Consider the following 20,345-nt stretch of genomic DNA (forward strand, 5'->3'; position numbering starts at 1 on the left):
CAAGTCTTGCTCCAGAGGCTTAATCACAAGACCATATGTCCTCTCAAGGACCTTCTGCTATTCCAGATTTGGATCTTTTATGTATATACATAGTTAAACGCAATCTCTCTCTCTCTTCCCCCAACCTCAAAGCAACTTGTTAGCAAGAGTCTCACTCCTTGACAAACAGCTAGCTGCCGCTCTAGCTCCACCCCCCTACCATGCTGGGTGTGCAGGAAATGACACACTGAAATGAAAGCAAAAACTGATCAAAAAGCCCGCTAGTTGAAAAATAGTTTGTACTTCAGCTTGCATGTTCTGGCTAAACAATGACACACTGATAAAATTAGTAGAGGTTTCCTCTAAAGAGGTGCTTTTGGGTTGCAGCACAGCTAAAGATAAGCAGCTTAGAAAAGCTTGGCTACAGCCCACATTGTAGAACAACTTAAAAGGGTGGAGACTGGGTGTTTTTCTAACCTCTTCTGTTCCTGGGCAGTCTCAGAGGGCAGCTACATTGTGTAAATAAAATAACCTCTTGCTGTTTTGCGATGAATCCCTATCAGTAACATCCACATCATGGTTTCCTCACTTGCTTTACAAACCCAAACAAAACATTCTGACTAGCCATCAGTGCAGCTCACTTTGAGCCTGGAACTTAGGTATTGCCAACCCCACGCCAGGCATCTGGAACACTTGTGAAACACTTTGAATACATCTACACTGCCTTGTAAACTTGGGGTCAGACTCAGGTTTGAGCCCGAACCCCCATCACCGTAAACACACAAATCTTTCTGACTCGAGTCGCCAACTACTCAGAACAGGATTGACTGGGATGGCGGGGAGTGAACCCAAGTCTCGCTGTGACTTGGGTCCAAGCCCTGTCATTTTGTAGTGTGGACATAGCTCAAGCCACAGACCCAAGTCAGTAGTAGTGCAGTATGGATGCGTTAGCTTGGTTGTGAGACCCAGGTCCAGCAATTGTACACCCAGGTTTACAATGCAGTGTGGACGCTTAAGCATGGACTTGGAAACACTGTCACCACAAGCACAGGTCCCACAAACCCGGGTTTACAATGCAGTGTAGATATAGCCCTTGTGTCCACATTCAAAAATGCTACCTATGCTTCCCAAGCTTTGAGCAAATCCCTTCACCACAGTGGGTTAATTCAGTCAAACTGGAACAATCCAACTCTTTGTAATGACACAAGCTGTATTTTTTAACGTATTCTCACCCATCCCTCTTTGGATTTTGCCTGAAAAACACAAACCAAATTTAAAAGTCCAGTCAGTACTGACATGTCCTCTGTTGCTTTCTATCCTCTCCTTTGCTATCAGAGTTGTGCTAATAATATAGCCATGACCCCTTAGAATATCTGGCTCGCCATAGTGTTCATGAGTTTAGACATCAGTATAAAGTAACTTTGCTTTCCCAGTGATGCCTGCAACAGCAGATCACCCCTAGGGGACATCACATGGCACAGTCACAGGCCACACTCCATTGATCTGTCATATTTAACTTTTGAAGATTGATCATCTAATGACTAGATTATCACTGCTGCAGATTAGCCTGAAGCAGTGCCACTGCAGAGTGTGCTTATCCCAGCACAGTTCCCTTAGAGGGCGAGAGCCTATCCTTCCCAGAGTGCGACGGGCAGGGCCAGTTCTAGGGTCCCATTTGGGACAGTAGGAGAGGAATTGGGTATTTGGGGGCCTCTGGATAGTTCTATTTAAAAAACAAACAACCTTCCAGGTGTCTAGGGACTAGTTAGGCCCCAGGGGAAAATCTTGGATTTTAAGAGTTAAAAAAAGTAAAATTTGGCTACTGTGTCAGGATTTTGCTGTGATTTATAATTTATATCATGGATGAGGACTGTACATACTGCACATATTTTGGCCTTTCTGACAATAATTTGGGGGCCCTTGAAGGTCGGGGTGAGGGGGAATGTCTCCTTAGATCCTGTGCAATGCTAGGCCTGGCTATGGGTATTGCATTGTCTAATAACTTGGATTGCGCACACACTCAAAATATAAGCAGTCATTCAAAGTATCAGAAAACTGATTGATTTTTTTTATTTTAATTTCTGTGTGTGCTATATTTCATATGTGAATGTTGCTTTAATTGTCATATGGTGCATTCTCTACAGCCTTGTCTACACACACAAGTTGTGCTGCTTTAATATACTGGCATAGTTAAAGTAGCACAACCCTCCTTGTATGCACACAATAAGCTATATCTGCCTAAGGAACCTTTATACCAGTATAACTGCAGCCACACTAGGACTTGTACCTGGGGCCGACAAGAGGGGAGGGAAGCCAGTACAAATTACTGGCGGTAAGGGGCCCGGGGCCCGGCTTCCCCCGCCCCTCATTGGCCCTGTTTAGCTGGTCCGCCCTTGCTGGGGGGCCCGAAAAAATTCCAGGCCTGGCTTCGACGGCTTGCTCCCCTCTCGTCGGCCCTGTTTAGCCGGTCCGCCCTTGCTGGGGAGCCCAAAAAAATTTTTTCACCGGGGCCCAAACCCGCTCTCGACGGCCCTGCTTGTACCACTATAACTATTTTGGTAAAAAGTCACACCCCTAACTGAAATAATTACAGTGGTACAAAATCTGTGTGTAGACTAGACCTTTGTTGTCATTGGAGGTTTGAGAATCAGAGTAGGGTTGGCCCTTTGCTCTCTGGTCAGCTGGGGTTAGGAGCATGCTTAACCCATACCAAAGGTAGAGCCACATGGCATGTTTGGCAGGTTCTGGGGCAACACTGACATTCGCATGGGAGCCACATTCATTCCTCCTTAGCCAGCAGGATGGCTAGGTATGACACAGGCCCTTCTTGAGGTGGTGGGGAGGAAAAATACTTCTGTCTCTGAAAACAACTTGGATTCCCCAGTGAGGGGAGAAAAGCCTTGCCTAAAGTGGAGGTGATTACACATGACATCAATTGGTGGTCACTCGAGGGCTGTGGCTTCAGATGGCTGTGTCACCCTACACATAGGTGCCAACTTTCTCCGGCGCCAGTGGGTGCCCCTGGCCCTGCCCCGACTCCACCCCTGCCCCGCCCCTGGCCCCGCCCCCATTCCAACCCCAGCCCCAAAGTCCCCGCCCTAACTCCACTCCCTCCCTGCCCCTATTGGATCCCTTCCCCAAATCCCCGCCCTGGCCCCGCCTCTTCCCCCTCCCCTCCTCCCTCCTTGCCCCGTGAATCAGCTGTTTCGTGGTGCAAGCGCTGGGAGGGAGGTGGGAGAAGCAGGACGTGGGCGGAGGAGGTGGAGGTGAGCTGGAGCAGGGGGGCGAGGCGGGGCCACGGGGAGCTGCCAGTGGGTGCTCAGCACCCACCAATTTTTTTCCATGGGTGCTCCAGCCCCGGAGCACCCACGGAGTCGGCGCCTATGACCCTACGGTCCATGAAGGCATTGGTAGGGTCTAATTGTAACCACCAAGGTATTAGTATTGTCTCTAGTTGTTACTGAAAAGCCTGAAGGTTCCACAATGATAAAAGTGAATTGTTGTTTTTGGCTGCAGTTTGCCTATGGAGTTCCTGACTTGACTCTGAAGGACATTGCCTGTAGCCAGACCCTACTCAACCGCTTCATTATCTTCAGCAGCCAAAGGGGTATGCATGCTGTGTACAATGCAATGTGTGCCCTTTCCCAGGAGAACCTGCAGCAAATAGAAGACTCCTTGTACGCAAATGTTGATTTCTTTAAGCTTTTCCAGCTGGTGAGTACTATCACAAATCTGCCTGGTGTGCGTTGGTTCTGGTATTCTGACTTCAAGGATTTTCTTTGCATTATAGAACCCATGTTCTAAGCAGTCATTTACATTTTTGCTAGGGCAGATCATTAGGTTACTGGTTATAAGAGAGGCTAAGATTTAGTCACAGGTAATTTAGGTCACGGGCAATAAATAAAAATTCACAGCCTGTGACCTGTCCATGACTTTTACCAAAAATACTCCTGACTAAAGCTCTACTTCTGGGGCCCCGCTGCTCCAGAGGGCCCCTGCTCCAGTGCTGGGGGTTGACTGCCCCTGGCCACTGCTCCTTGGGGACCGCTCTCCGGAAAGCCTCCGGGCACCCCTGGGGCCACTGCTCTAGCTGCCCTGGGACCACTGCTGTTCGGGCGGTCCCCAGGGCGCCCCCAGGACCGCTGCTGAGGCGCTCTCTGGAGCCAGCCACACCGGCCGCTTCTCGGATGGTCCCCAGAGCCAGCTACCTGTGGCTGCTCAAGCAGCGGCCGTTGCAGCTGGCCCCACCCCTGGGAGGAACCACTGCTCAGGACCACAGTGGTCCTGGGCTGCCCCCAGGACCGCTGCTGGCACAGCCCTGGGGCCAGCTGCACTGGCCGCTGATGGCACAGTCCCCAGAACCACCTGCCCGAGGAGCGTCCAATGCTGCTGGCCCTGGTGACCACCCGAGTGTCTGGTCCCAGGGTTGCTACAGCAGCAACCGGTGCAGCTGGCTTTGGGGCGGCCCCCGAGACTGCTGCTGGGTACTCCTGGGAGCCACCCCCAGGACCACTGCTTGGGCAGTCCCCGGAGCCTCCCAAACAGCGGCCGGTGCAGCTAGTCCTGAGGACTGCCTGAGCAGCTGACCCCGGGTTGCTCCAGCAGCGGCCAGTGCGGCTGGCTGTGGGGCCCCATGGCCAGTTGCTTGGGCGGCCCTGGAGTCAGCCACACCAGCCACTGCAGAAGTCACGGAGGTCGCGGAAAGTCACGGAATCTGTTATAGGAGACGTATGATTATTTACCTACAGGATTACTAGCCTAGTGGATAGGAGGAAAATAGGTGACATGATAGCTCTTGATTTTTAGTAAAGATTTTAACATAGCTCCACATGACATTCTCATAAGCAAACTCGGGAAATGTAATCTAGATGAAAGTGCTATAAGGTGGGTACACAACTGGTTGAAAGACTGTATTCACAGAGTAGTTATCAATGGTTTGCTTTCGAACTGGGAGGGCATATCTAGTGAGGTCCTGCAGGGGTCAGTCCTGGGTCCAGTGACTTGAATAATGGAGTGGAGAATATGTTTATAAAATTGGTGGCTGACACTAAACTGGGTGGGGTGCTAGCACTTTGGAGGACAGGATTAGAATACAAAATGATCGTGACAAATTGGAGAATTGGTCTGAAATCAACAAGGTGAGGCCTCACTAGTGCTGAGTAGATTGGGACAATTACCTCCTGTGTCTTACATATAACAGTCCTGTTAATACATCCTAGAATTATATTAGCCTTTTTTGCACCTGCATCCCATTGTTTCATATTCAATTTGTGATCCACTATAACCCACAGATCCTTTTCACAGTACTGCTCTCTAGCCAGTTAGTCCTCGTTTAATAGGTGTGCACTGAGTTAATGTGTATAAAGAACCACTTCAGTTATTGTTACCTTACTGAGTCTATAGTCATGGAAATGTCTTACTGCTGCCTTATTGGCCTCAAGCCTGTGGTTCTGCTGGTTCTGTGGCTAAACAGGAGACTTTACCCTCCTAGCACCCGTCACAAACAACTAACCTTGCAGTTTCTTTTAAAACAAAGAGCAGAAAAGCCAAGGTGGGCCTATGCTGTGATGTTACTGCCAGACAAACTCCATTTTCTCCTATGGGTGTATATCAAGAGGGTTCACACTCTGGCAGGTTGCTTTGGAGAGACATACTGCAGCTAGGGTATATCTCAGTGAGAAGATACAGATGTTATAAAGAAACTACTGATCAATATGTTTTGCCATAGCAGTGCTGCTCCTAAAATGATCACTAATTTAGTATGGGCCAAATCCTGCCTTGAGTTGCACAGAGCAGGTGAGCAGAGGATTCTGGGAGCCTTTCCTCCTCTCCCAGCCTATCCATCCTAGCTCGAGTACTAGGATATGGGACCCCAGGATCACTCCCACAGTGTATCTAGCTCAGGTGTGCAGTGCTAAGAAGTTCAGAGAGGGGCATCCAATGCCAAACCTTTTAAGGTTCAGCTACTACATAAATATGGCTGTGCTGCCATATCAAATGGAAGGAGTTGATGAGCCTTGAGGAAGCAATTGCCAAAAATAGACACATGTAGGAGAGAGAGATGGGCCTGAGCCCTAAAGTTTGGATATGGGTCAGAATCCAGACTTGTTCAAAGGCTGGGGTGGTAGGCCAGATCCCAGCGCTGTGCCCGATCAATGAGATAAGATCTGTCTGCAAAGCTGGGTTGTGGATCTGAAGTTCAGGGGTGTTTGGAATCTGGCTGTTGGTGTTTTGCTTTGTACCCACCTGCAGAGAGAGGTGAATGGATTTTCTTTCTACAATACCTAGCACAATGGGTTGAGGTCTCCCTGATTGCCTGCAATATAAACATTAAATAATGTTTGTCTAATATATCTGAGTTTTCTCAAGTGTAAAAGTCCCTCTTCAAGTCAAAGTCCATCTCAAGATTGTTTAGCCCCACAGAGTGGATTCTGTATAATAAACACTCTTTGCCACAGGTACTTTTGAAATGTGCTTCTTCCCTGCCATGGAATTAATTCCACTTACACGTTTGTTGTTTAAATCTGTGAACACTAAAATTCAGGGGTGTATATGTATAAACATACACATGCATGTGTCTACACAACCCTGTGGCTTGTTGGTGGGAATCAAAGCAAATCCCAGTTCTGATAGTAAAATGAATACAGAGTAATAAGATCCCTTCCTTTGCTATCTGGGCTTGTTTCACTGCAGTGAGGAAAGTGAGCCTCTTTCCAGAGCACTGCTGTTATTGCAGCTGGTTGGGTAGTTGTCATGTTTACTCCTTTTCAGATGCTCGAGTTATATGAAACATAAACACCAAGATAAAGTTATTTAATATCTTAACACAGCTCAGGGGGAATTACAATTTTACTCAATGCTGAATCAGTTGCCCACTGAAACACAAAAATCCACGTTGAACAAGTGTTTCTTCACCTGCTCCATGTGTAATCAGTCTTGGCTCAATGCGGTATCAGGTGGATTAACATGGAACCACTTGGATTAAGAATATCTGTGAGTTTGACACTGGCTCTGTTTGTCTTCACTGCTTTAGGCCACTCTGTATTATATGGCCCTGTGGTTACACTTGTACAACATAACCCACCACGTATCTAAGTTTGTACTCCTAGAACTTCTCATGTAAGTGAGCCCTACTCACTGGACTTGATTGTCCACTGCCAGGCACTTTTTCTAGTCGTTTCCTCCTATGTGAATGGAGAATTCTCACTTGTACCCATTTTCACACTCACTTTGCACGGAAGTAAATGACTGCACGGAGTACAAGGCAGTGCAGAGTCAGCCAGCCCATTGGGAGTAAGGTTTCCAGAATTGGGCCCTGTATTGGCTCAAAGAATCCCTTCCATTCTGAAGGGCTCCATTTTCTAATGACGTCACTTTCTCTCCCAGTGAAACTGAAAATGTTTGGGCAGATTTCCATCCCACTCTGTGCTGCAGCTCCTAGTACATTGGGGTGCAGTAAGCTGCTATAGAACTGTGCTGTATGATATTTGGGGTGGGAGAAGCTCACTGCCTGCACATGCCCCGCTCCCCGCCAATCCTGTCTCACCCCCATGCTGTGGTAATGTAGGAGGATGTTGATGGGGCAGGATTTGCCTCCTAGTGAATCATTCAGTCATTCCAGAGCACATCTATTTAGAAGGCTTTCTGAGATCTATGAATCATATCAGATACATAATGCTGGAAATATTTAAAAATCGTAATTAGCGTACACACGCATTGCTCTGTGTACTATGGAGGAGGAGGTGACAATTTCTCTCCCTTTCTCCTCTGGCTAATGAAAGCTGTTTCCATGTAGGGTTCTTATCATGGGCTCTTTTCTGTTTGCTTAGGAGGAACTTTGCTAGCTTTTTGTTGTTTTCACTGGTTGCTGTTCAGTGTTGCAAAATCTTTCAAAGAAGAAAAGACTGCTCTCTGGCGTTTCACAGTTGTATCCATTTTTAGGCTCTTGGAGGCATCAGGGGAAAGTGAAAACATAACTTGAGGCAGTTTTTGTAGCAAGCTCCTCCATTCATTGTACCTGACATGTTAAGGTACAAGCATGTGCTTTCCATGAAACTGCTACTTTTGTGATTCCCTGTTAGTTATCTGCAGCTTCTTCTGCTTTCTTAACTACTGCCATCTGAAAGGAAGAGCAGAGGGTCGGAAAGCAGTATGACATGCAGTTCCAAAGGAACCTTTTTAAGAGACAGCCTGATTATAAAGTTTAATAGTTAATTTAAAAGACCAGCTTTATATTTTGTTGTAATCCTAAAGAAAACAGCAGCCTGAGGAAGGAGAGCGAATTAGATACACCAGTGCAGGAGGGCGGCTTTGTGCCACACCGCTGGCATCATCTGGCCTAAAAGCCATTTCTACTGCTCCAGGAGGATAACCCCAATGCAAAGCGCCTGACGGGGGCTTCTAAGCCATTCGCTATACTTGCTACTGGTGAAGCAGAGGGAAGGGATGTAGCCGGGACTATCATGCACCACATATATCTCCAGCTGTTTTCAGTGCCCCATGGCCATTTCATCCCATTGAGAGTTAGAGCAGTTAGTTACTTTACTCGGACTCCCCCCTCCACACACTTGTAAATAAATTGTAGCCCTCCAGGATTGTACAGTCAATAGCTGGGACAGAACTCTGAACCTTCTGCTCAAAAACAGACTCCTACCACTTGAGGTAAAGGAGAATCTACAGCCCTTTAGACAGAGCTTTCCGTTCCTTGTCGTGTAACTGGGTAGTAGACACCATTGTTCAGTAGACACTGGACTCATTTCATCTCTATTTTTAATTTAATCACAGCTTCCCACTGTTCTAGACAGTAAGTCGCAAGGTGTTGACCTGAGATCCTGGGGGAGAGTGCTGTCTAATGTGTCTCAAGCAGTGCGAGAGGTAAGCAATCTGATAATGAACTGAATCACCTGGTTCTGGCAGTGCATAGCTCTCCTCTGCCCTTGTTTGGTCCATCAGTTTGTCTCACAAACATCTGACTTATCTGAAAGAATCCAGACTACATCAGTGGAATGGTCAAGGAGTGACGATCTGTGGAAAATACATCCTTAGTCTCTTTCCCCACCATAAATATGGGTATAAACTTCATTGTCTATGAACCATGACAGCCTTTTTCCATAGGGCAGAAGAGCACAAGCACCGAAACTGTCTTGTTGACAGTGTGGGATAAAAGAGGAGAAGGTACCTTCAGGGCCCACTGCTCACCACCAGGAGGGCTGGGCACAATCAAGTCCTACCCATTTTGGTTTTCTCATGGAGGGTTGCTGTTAATAAAGAAGTCTTGTTTTGCTACAGCTAGCCAGAAGGCCAAGCATTCAGGACCTTTTGTTGGTTCTGCAACCGTTTGTACAAGGTGGAGGGCCAGAATCCTTCAGCCACCTGATGAGCACCTTGTCTAATCTTCTCTGTGGCTATCCAGAGGGAAGTGGTTCCAGAATATTCTCCTTCAACTGGTATGAAGATAATAACTACAAAGCCTTCCTAGGAGTTGACTCCACCAAGAAGGAATCCATGTATTTTTATGACAATACAACCAGTAAGTCTATTTCTGCTGTACCTTAACAGCTGTATCCAGGGGCGGCTCCAGGCACCAGCACAGCAAGCGCGTGCCTGGGGCGGCAAGCGGGGGGCGGCCTGCCAGTCGCTGTGAGGGCGGCAGTCAGGCGGCCTTCAGCAGCATGCCTGCAGGAGGTCCGCCGGTGCCGTGGTTCCGGCAGCAATTCGGTGGCGGGTACGCCGAAGTCGCAGGACCGGCAGATCACCCGCAGAAACGCCGCCGAATCCGCGTGACTGCGGTCCGCCCACAGGCATGCCGCCGAAGGCTGCCTGACTGCCATGCTTGGGACGGCAAAAAACATAGAGCCGCCCCTGGCTGTATCATAACTGGTGCTGGGTATCTTTTTGTCCAATAGAACATGGAACACTTAGTGATATTGTTATTGGGTCAGTTATACCCCAGGGTCTGAGCTTTGCTGCTATAGGATCCTTTCTGTATTTTACCCTAAACCCTGCTGCCATTTAACTCCCCTTTTTCTCTATGAATGTATATCCACCAAGGATTATAGATCTATCTACACATGCCCAGTACTCTGCTGCCTTGGTCAGGGAACAGATAAAAGAAATGCTATCCAGCTAAATGACTGTGCTAAATGCAAGCATAAGATGGAAATTGTTTACACAGAGAGTTTAATACCGAGTTATATCTTAGGATCCAGTTGCAAACTTTTCCAGAGTTCAGGGTGTTCAGTCCCAGGGCTTTTAGTTTGGATTCACCTCCTGTTAGTACCATGTGTGGATTAAACTACCATGGGCAGGCATAGAAATAACTATGTACAATTCAATACAAAGGAGCTACATCATTGGAGGAAAAACTATAAATGTTAGAAAAGAGAGAGGGGATCCAGGTGGGTTCTCTCGTTTCCTGCCATCTGAAATGTCCTATGAATGAAAACTAGCAAATATTGAAATTCAATGTGTCTCAGCTTCCAAACTGCTTTGTGTCTTTGTTTTGCAGCCCTAAAATCTACTCAGCAAACTTTCCGGTGGCACCTTAAAGACTAACAGATTTATCTGAAGAAGTGAGGTTTTTTTACCCATGAAAGTTTATGCCCAAATAAATCTGTAGGTGCCACTGGACTCCTTGTTGTTTTTGTGGATACAGACTAACGCGGCTACCCCCTGATCTTGCCAGCAAACTTTGCCACTTGTTTCCCCTGGGTAAAGATGTATTTGAGATCCCACATTGTTTTGTTGCTTTTCAGCTACAGTGTGTCTATTTAGGGACAGCACAAAGTAGCCTGTTCAGACCCCAGAGTCAAAGCGGTTTGCATTTGTAATATGGGTAGACTGAAGCCTGCAGGATATTATAAACAATAGAGCGTGGGTATGGTTACATAACATCTGTTCTAATTTCTTCCTGCAGCACCCTTTTGTAATGCATTGATCCAGAGCATGGAATCAAACCCTTTAACCAAAATAGCCTGGAGTGCTGTGAAGCCCCTGCTGATGGGAAAAATCCTCTTTGCTCCTGATTCGCCTGCTGTAAAGCAAATACTGAAGAATGTAAGAGATTCTGATATATACACAACTAGTATTTTTAACCAGCTATCCCCCCAGAGAATAACACAACCATTTTGCCCTCGTGACCTTTTCTTCACAGAGTTCTTTTTGCTTTGATGTCTAGAATGCATCATAGGAAGGAAGAAATTGTGGCATTCGCTGAGACCTGAAATTCAGAGATTTCAAACCAATGACATCAAGGTTAAGATTATACTTAAGGGTAATTGGAAGAGCGGGGCTGAGTCTCCTCTCACAGTAGCGGAATTAGGCGTTAGTGGGATTATATTAGTGCAGGGGTTCTCAAACTGGGGGTCAGGACCCTTCAGGAGGTAGCAAGGTTATTACATGGGGGATCGTGAGCTGTCAGCCTCCACCTCAAACCCCGCTTTGCCTCCAGCATTTATAGTAGTGATAAATATATTAAAAAGTGGTTTTAATTTATAAGGGGGAGTTTTACTCAGAGGCTTGCTGTGTGAAAGGGGTCACCAGTACAAAAGTTTGAGAAACACTGTATTCGTGTATACCAGATCAGAATTTGGCCCACTACCTCTTTGCAAGCCTGAAACTATTCTGTCTCGATGGCAAAGGAAAACCAGTTGTAAATGAGTCAGGATAATGGAAATTACCCGTAGTTCTGTGAAGATTCTTTGGCCTGAGAAGTCTTTTTCAGTGATGATGAACAAAGTTTCAACTTTCTTCTCAGAAAAAGAGATGTATTGGACCCGTTTTTTAACACTGATTAGGAACGGCAGAGAAGAGAGCAGAACATTATATGGGGTGTGGGGAAGGGGGCAGGCTGGCTGCTCCAGCGGCAAATGGAAAGGAAGGATGGTCTTGTGGTTCAGACACTGGACTGGGATTCAAGGGATTGGTATTTAAATCTCAGCTCTGCTGCAGGCTGTGGCAAACTTCTCTGTGATTCCATTGGTAAAACTGGGTAGTAATATCGGCTCTCTATGAGCTGAGGGGTGAAAACATCATCTACTTTCTGTCCTCCACAGGGTGTTAGGAATAAATAAATGTTTGTGAAGTGTGCAGTCACTATTGCGATTGGGGGAGGAGGGTTATATAAATAGATTTATCCATCTATCTAGTCACGCTTGCTTCTGTTAAACACACAGAAGAAATGTGCTGTGGGAGTTTTGGATGAGCCTAATAGAATTCAAGGAATGCCCTTTGTGAGGCGCACTCTTTCTGTCACACTCCATTGCCACAATGTCTCTTCTATCATGTTTATTGAATTATTGTAATTAAATTAGATGACATTAGTAAGCCACAGATTGCTACAAATCATCGGGGGTCAGCATCACTGCATGTATCTGGTCTGTATGTGTTTAGGTTCTCTCACTAACATATTGATATTCCTTTCTGGTTGTTAATGCCTCAGGCAAACTCCACATTTGAAGAACTTGAGCGCCTCAGACTGTTGACCAAAGCCTGGGAAGAAGTGGGACCTCAGCTGTGGCACTTCTTTCAAAGCAGCCTGCAAATGAATATGATCCGAGTATGTTGTGCCCTGGCTGGGGAACTGTGATTAGAGCAGCCCTTCAGCTTCCTTTCATAGGGGATAGGAGAGTTAACTTGGAAAGTTTGGATGAAGCACAACCTTTGCATGAAGCAATGTTATGATTCCTAAGAACCTATGGGTCTATGGTCACTCGGTTTGTTTTGCAGACTTGTCTGATTTGCATTATGAAGACACTGGCCCTGATCCCCAGGTCTAGCTAAGCTCTGCTTGGTGCAGGAAATGAAAAGGAAAGATGGTATTATGCCTCTTTTACACCCACCTGAGCCTTGGGTCAGCCAGAGTTGGTTTGATCCCTTGCACAACTTAGAGAAGTCTCAGGGCTGCTCTAAGTTGCCCCCAGCTGCCCCTGGCCCCAAGGTCCATTCTGGCAGCTGGGGATAGCAGCTCTGTAGCCATGTCCTCTCCCTTCTGGCAAAGTCCCCTATATAGGGGCCTGCAAGGAAGGATTCTGCAAAAGTTACTATTTACATTGGCAAAAGGATCAATATGCTGGGTCCCCTAAAGTCCAGAGCAAACTGTTAAGTAACTCATGTAGCTTAAATATGAAGAGAAATTCATATTGAGAAATGCTGTGTTTGTTTGAGAGCTGTTTTCTCTGCATGTGGATCAGGTGTTTTTAGACTTATTCCAAGGATCAAACAAGGATCTGTTGCTTGTAACTCTCCCCTTTAGATGCCCCTTTACAGACATAACTCCATGGCCTACCCTTTCCCACTAATTGGGGACTCAGTAGGATGGCATGAAACCTTTCTAGCTAGAGTGGGCTTGTTCTAAAGCACATAAAGAGCAATGTAGTAAATCAGAACTGATGTGCTTCCCAGAACACTCTGAAGAACCCCACGGTGAGAGACTTCTTGAATGGACAGCTGGGTGCTGAAGGTTTAACTGCTGAAGATGTGATCAACTTTCTCCATAATGGATGTCCAGAGAACCGCGAAGAGGGTGTGGCAGACTTTGATTGGCGGAATATCTTCAATGTCACAGACCAAGCTTTGCGTTTATTTAATCAGTATTTGGAGGTAAGGTTGGCACTTTTACTATGGTGATGGGCACCAATGGAAATCCTTATAGAGAAAATACATCAAAGCATCACCATCAGTGCTTAGATGCTATGGTGATGGGTGCTAAGACAGAGATTTAAATCACACGGTATTTCAGTTATTTCACCTTACTTGTTTTAAAATAATAAAGGGACAGAAGAATAAATGCCTTACTCTGATAGGGAAACTTTCATCTGATGATCCCCACATGCTTTATTAAAAATATTAGTTGAGTCTGGAAACATCCACAGGAGACAGAAAAATGTCATCATAGCCATTTTACAGAAGCGGCAAGTGACACACACAGAGTGGGAATTTCAGAAGGCCTACCATTGGCTTCAGAGGGAGCAGGGTTCTGAATGCTTTGGAAAATCCCACCCTGAGTTTAACCACCGGATCCAAGGCTCACTGAAAGTCAATGTTTCCACTGACTTTAATGGGCATTGGATCAAGCCTCATGTGAATTGCCCAAGGTCAGATGGTGTGTCGGTAAAAGAGCTTAGAATGGAACCCAGGAAAAAAACTACTGGACTCTCTTCCCTAGAAACTACTGTTTATGTAGATCAAGGGTCAGCAACCTTTCAGAAGTGGTGTGCCAAGTCTTCATTTATTCACTCTGATTTAAGGTTTCGCGTGCCAATAATACATTTTAACGTTTTTAGAAGGTCTCTTCCTATAAGTCTATAATATATAACTAAACTATTGTTGTATGTAAAGTAAATAAGGTTTTTAAAATGTTTAAGATGCATCATTTAAAATTAAATTAAAATGCAGAGCCCCCCGGACTGGTGGCCAGGACCCGGGCAGTGTGAGTGCCACTGAAAATCAGCTCGCGTGCCGCCTTCGGCATGCGTGCCATAGCTTGCCTACCCCTGATGTGCCTGCTAAATCTTTTAGAATCTACAACAGTTTCATTCTCAAAATGATTTTTGCACTGAGACAAACCACAATTTCAGTGACTCTTTTCCTTTTACTTCTTATTTAAAAAGAAATACTAGCTCTTGGAAATTCATCACTGTACAATACCAATGCGTTTCCTTTAGATAAAAAACAAAAGTTAATATCATTGTGGCCACAGGTGATGCTAAAAAAGCTATCAGCTAAAAGTGTGAGGCATTAGTGTCCTTTCTACAGCCCTCCCGCCCCCAATGCATTAGGCACTAAGGGCTAGTCTACACTGGCAACGTCAAAGCACTGTGGTCGCAGCACAGTGCTGGGAGAGAGCTCCCCCAGCGCTCTAAAAAACCCACCTCCAGGAGGGGCACTTTACAGCACTGAAACTTACTGGGCTCAGGGAGGTGTTTTTTCACACCCCTGAATGAGAAAGTTGCAGCTCTGTAAATTGCCAGTGTAGACAAGCCCTTAGAGATAGGTAAACAGACAGGTGCCTGCCCCAAAGAGTTTATCACCTAATGAGAACATACAAACCATGGATGTATCTGGGAGGGGCAGGGAGAGCATGAAAACACAAGGTGATAATTCGTTGTCAATTCTCTTTCCTGTTGTTGTTTTTAACCCTGAGCTCTTTGCCTTTCTCTTAATGAACTCAAAATCATTTGGTTTTTACCAGTTTAATTCTTATTTTTATTCCTCTCTTTTTGTTTTTTTTTAAAACCTCACTTTGCTTCATTTTTATTCAACTCCTACCTCTTTTTTGTTTCATTTAACATATGGGTTATTTCATTATTTTGCCTTTTTCTTAGGACAACTACCAAAATCAACTCTCCCTCCCTACTGTCTATATAAATAACCAAACCACTGTGCCCTCCTCCTCATTGCTAGTATTATTTATACATGGGAGCAACCATAAAGTGCTAGCTGCTTTCCAAACATTTTACAGACTACCCAGAGGAGCTTATGTTCTAAAGATTGTCCAGGTGCCTTGTCCCTATGAAGCCTACCTCTTCCCCTCCTCTCATTCACCTTGCTCTACGTGTGGTGCAGTTACATCACACACTCAAGAGAAAAACATTAAAAAAGCCATTCAGATGGTCCTCTATAATGGACCCAGAGCCACTTCATTTATGAAAAAATCCTTTAGCGTCTACTGGGAATCAACCAATGGGGTTCTAGAGAAATTGCTCTAAAATTTTTAGAATTTAACAGAGAGTGATCTTCTTTCTATTGGTTTTTGACCATCCATGGTACTGTATAATTCTCTAAAATATATAGGATGGTTCAAAGATTCTATAGAATCATCATTTTCTATTAAATTCTATGGGACTTCTCTGTAACAGGGATTCAGAGCAGAAAGCTTTGAAATAAAACCAAAATTATAATTATATTTAAAGATTGCAAATACAACAGAATGTTACAAATATTTCCCAAACAATAGTAATCTGAAGGCTCTAGCTAGAGGTTTATATATGATCCTGTGCATAAGGAATTCCAATTCAGACTGTCATGCTAAGAGAATGCAACTGCCCAGCTCTGCTTCTTCTCAATCAGATTTCATTATCCCTCAAAAAAATATAACACTGTATTCTACAGGAATCAGTCCAAACACAGCAGCAGCACCATTGTGGATTATTCTCATGTAAGGGATGTCTCCATGCTATGTTGTAATTCAGATTATAAAAGCACCCCTACACCTTGGGTATGGTATGCTGACAAACTATCACACCTGAACTAGCAGAGAGACTGATGGCCACATTTTCTAAAATGGTTTCCATTTTGGGGTGCCCAAAGTGTTTCAGTCTAGATGCCCTGAAACAAAGGGACCCAAAATCAGTAGTCCCTTCTGAAAATATGGCTCTGTACCATTTCTTTGTCTTAGAGCTTCCATTCTCTAGGACTATCTTGAGGCCACCCATAGGCACCAAAGAGAAAGTTAGGTGCAATTTTGTTAGATAAATAAAGAGCTAATAGTGTCTTTACATTCCCTTTCCCAGTGATATGCCGATGGCTGTGTAATAGCCCATATCTGTTCTTTTCACTTCCAGAGCTAAAGGTAACATGACACATTCTCAGGCAGGTCCTTTGAGAAGCATTATAATCAGAAGTTGATTTGACTTGGGCAATCTAAGCTTAATGATAGGTTCAAAATCCCATTCACTAAACTAACAAGTCATGCAAAGGTGTTACTTTCAGTCATGGGGGCCAGGCTGAAGGGTGGGTCAATTACTTCCCCAGGGTTTTTAGGAATGGCCTTGATATGGGCCTCTAGCTTCCTGGGTGCAGGCAATAGGGGTAAATAAGGCTATCTGGAATTAAGCAGGAGATGGGTATGGGTGGGGTGGGCTCTTAATGAGAAAGGAAGAAAAAGAAATAAAATACAGACTCTGATTTGTAAATTTTTGAGCACAGATAAACATGATGGGCTCAACCCTGGGGCAGAATAGGGCTGACAATCTGAAGCCATTGCTCATGGTAATAATACTTAGTACTTCTGTTTATATTACCTTCCCCCTGAGGATCTGTAAGTGCCTTACAGATGTTAATTACATGTTACAACACCACTAGCAGTTAAGAAAGCTGAAGCACAGAGAGGCTAAGTGAGTATGACTTGCCTAAGGTCACACACAAAGTCTGTAGCAGAGCAAGGAACAGAACCCAGGTCTCCTGATTCCCAGTCCTGTGCTTTAACTACAAAGAAAGACTGTCTCTCCTATGGAAGAAGGCAGGAAGTGAAGGCCTAATCAGCTTTGTCCTATCTTTAGCTATCACAACAGAGGGAGAGAGAAGCTTTGGCATATGACCGTACTGTATTAACTTTACTTCTGCTCTCTGCAGTGTGTTAGCCGAGTAACTTATCATGCATGCTGAACTGCAATACTCTGCTCTATGCGGGGCCTGCACTGGAACTTTCATAGCCAAGGCAGTAGCTGTGCCTGGCAATCATGTACTTTTGTATTCTAGTGTCTTTTAAGTTTGCTATTTACACAGAGCCAGTGGTATTTAGAGATAAGATGAAATAAGAAGGGTCAAACAGAAAATGAACTTATTCTATCATAGTGACACAAATGCACAAATTATTCTCTCCGTCTGTTACTGTTTCTTTTCGGTATAATTAATGTTAGAGGTAGCATGATCTAATGGTTAGAGCAAAGGTATGGGAGTCAGGACTTCTGGCTTCTACTTAATCTCTTTTCAATGGACTAAAATATCATGACACTCAGAGAGAAATATTTATTCCAATCTGGGCTGGGCAACCCAACCTGGATTCTATTCCCACCTGAAAAGCAGGCCATTTCTGTGTCTCAGTTTCCCCACCTGGAATAATACCTACCAGGGAAGTTGTGTTGCTTAATTAAAGTTTGTAGAGCACATTATATGAATTAATGTTTCTAAAGCACTTGACAATACTTGTATGAAAGATGCTATCCAAGTGCAAAGCTACAAAGTAATAACATTGGTGGTTTAAGTGCCTCTTTTATTGTTTTATTGTCAATTAAAAAAATATTATCACACATAACCCCTAAATGTAAAATAGTCTTTCGGAATATTATCAGCTATGGTAACGTAAGAACCTTAATTCTGTTACAAGCATTCTTCAGGTTTTTTTTAAAAAGCGAAGTATAATTCACAAGATGGAAAGGTTAAACAAAGGAGTCTTTACATTTCAAAGATGTCTGCCAGTTAAATAACAAGTTGTCTCTATGAGCACTTTGATGTAGAGTAATTGTTGGTTATTGACCTGCAAGAGATGATCAAAAAGATAAAATCAAACAAGTTAGCCTCTTGGCATTCTGTGAAGTGAGGTAATTGAATACATTTCTTCCCAGTCAATTTAGAGGCTAAATATAGCTACTCTCTATGCTAGAGTCTCACTGATTTTGGAGTTAAGAGGCACAAGATACAAACATGGGATTGTAATTTTCCAGGTTGCTAACTCTGTCATTTACAGAATTCACAATCTCTTTCTCTCATTATAGCAAAGGTGGCCGGTAAACGTAAAATGGACAGGGTTCCTCCAAAGTTATAGTACATATAATGATGATATGGTGCCTTGTGCATGTGGTAATAATAATATCTCTCTCAATGACAATAGAGACTGAGGAAGAAGACACTGCATTATGAAGTGCAGAGTAAACCTTTATTGATGAGCTAGCTAGCTGATGTTCAGTGGAGACAGCGGGTTAGTCACAAACCCATTACACTGCAAAATGAAGGTAGATGATGATATCAATGAAATCAATGACAGCCAATTCATTAAATGGCTGACTAACATGAGTTGCTATGTTAAACATAAAACAAATACACAAACAGCTGAGAAACTATTATGCAAAAAGTACCAATATGAGCCTTAATCCTGCAAACACTCACATGGCTAAGTGTTTTCCAGATGGGGTCCAGGGTTTCTTTGCTTTGTGTTATCAATGAGCTGTCCTTTAACTGTCAAAAACGTGTATGGGCCTTGTTGACACTGGGGAGATTCCCCCAAAATTAAAATTAGAAACTGTTTTATACTAGCTAGAGTGCTAGTATAGAGAAAGGTCTGGTGGCCAAAACCATTTTTATTACTGTTTTAAAATCTCCTGAAAGCAGGGCCGGCTCCAGGCACCAGCCGAGCAAGCCGGTGCTTGGGGTGGCAGCTTGTAGGAGGCGGCATTCCGCCCAATCCTAGGGCGGCACGGCCGCTTTTTTGTTGTTGTTGTTGTTCCGCTCCGGCCGCCCTGTAGGGGGCAGCGGCGTGGAGGACAGGAGCGCCCTGCAGCAAGCCCGGCAGGGCAGCCCTCGTCCTTCCCTCCCAGCCGACTGGAGCGGTGCGGAGCCTTCCCGGCAGGGGGCTCAGCAGGAGGGGCCGCGTGGCAGCGCCCCGCTGAAGCCCTGGCCGCTCCCCTTTTCTCTCTCCCCCTGCTCCCTCCCCCACCCCCGCTAGCCGGGGCACATCTGCAGGGCAGGGAGTCCCCCTGCACCCTGGCTCCGGCCACGCCGAAGGTTTTTTTTTTTTTTGCTTTGCTGTTCTGGCCGCCGTGGGGTTTTTTTGCTTGGGGCGGCCAGAAAGCCAGAGCCGGCCCTGCCTGAAAGCAGGTTGTATAAACAGTTCCAGCCTCTGGGGCTTCATCTACATTGTAGCTCCAACTCTTCCAGCCCAACTGTTCGGCAGTTTGAATTTCTGAGAGAATTTCCCCTGTCTAGTCAAGGTCTGCACAGAGTCCAAGTTTCCATGCCCAACAGAATGCGGTGCACAGCACTCTGAGGCCCTTGTCTGGGGTGCCAGTTAGGTGCATGTTGTTATGTGTTAGTAAAAATGGCACAGTGGATCCAGTAGGGCGCACCCTGCTCCCAAGCCACATTGTAGATTCATTCTGCATGACTTGAGTGCAGTTCCACCAAAGGAAACAACCCAAACATTTAGCATCAGTTTCTCTCACACCCACTCCATGGAGGCTCGGTGCTAACCGCAGTGCCAGCTGTGTGGTTTGTACAGTCCCATCCTTATTTATACTGTAAGGGTGACCTCACAACAGCCACAGATGCCCTCATGACTGAGGCGTGAGGACTAATTCCTTTCAGCAGGGCTGTTGGCAGAGCTGCTCCATTACTTACAGCTTACAGACTGCAGCAGTGTGTTTGTGCACCATTTTGTGCAACTGAGATCAGGTCAGGGGTGAAAGTAAGTCCAGTGACTTACCAGTACGCTGGGGCCAGCTCCGGCCCCCGAAAGGGGCGGGGCCTAGGGCGGAAGGGGCGTGGCTAAGGGAGTCAGAGCCAGCCCCAGCCCCCCCTGTAAGGTAAGTGCCCCCCCACCGGGGTAGCAGCAGCAGCCCAGGGCTCCAGGAGCTATTTAAAGGGCCCAGGGC

At 45.4% G+C, this 20,345-nt stretch overlaps 1 protein-coding gene across 1 annotated transcript in view; it reads left to right on the forward strand.

The window, feature by feature from the left end:
* LOC112119094 (retinal-specific phospholipid-transporting ATPase ABCA4) overlaps positions 1-20,345 on the forward strand; it is a 113,359-nt gene that overhangs the window by 19,915 nt on the left and 73,099 nt on the right. The window contains exons 6-11 of the mRNA XM_026655942.1: positions 3,496-3,693; positions 8,764-8,853; positions 9,268-9,508; positions 10,895-11,034; positions 12,419-12,535; positions 13,381-13,578. Of these exons, the coding sequence (XP_026511727.1) occupies positions 3,496-3,693; positions 8,764-8,853; positions 9,268-9,508; positions 10,895-11,034; positions 12,419-12,535; positions 13,381-13,578 (984 nt within the window). The remainder of the gene's footprint in view (positions 1-3,495; positions 3,694-8,763; positions 8,854-9,267; positions 9,509-10,894; positions 11,035-12,418; positions 12,536-13,380; positions 13,579-20,345) is intronic.

The sequence above is a fragment of the Terrapene carolina genome, unplaced genomic scaffold, assembly GCF_002925995.2.
Source record: "Terrapene carolina triunguis isolate 2854851 unplaced genomic scaffold, T_m_triunguis-2.0 Scaffold211, whole genome shotgun sequence".
NCBI classification, from domain to species: domain Eukaryota; kingdom Metazoa; phylum Chordata; order Testudines; family Emydidae; genus Terrapene; species Terrapene triunguis.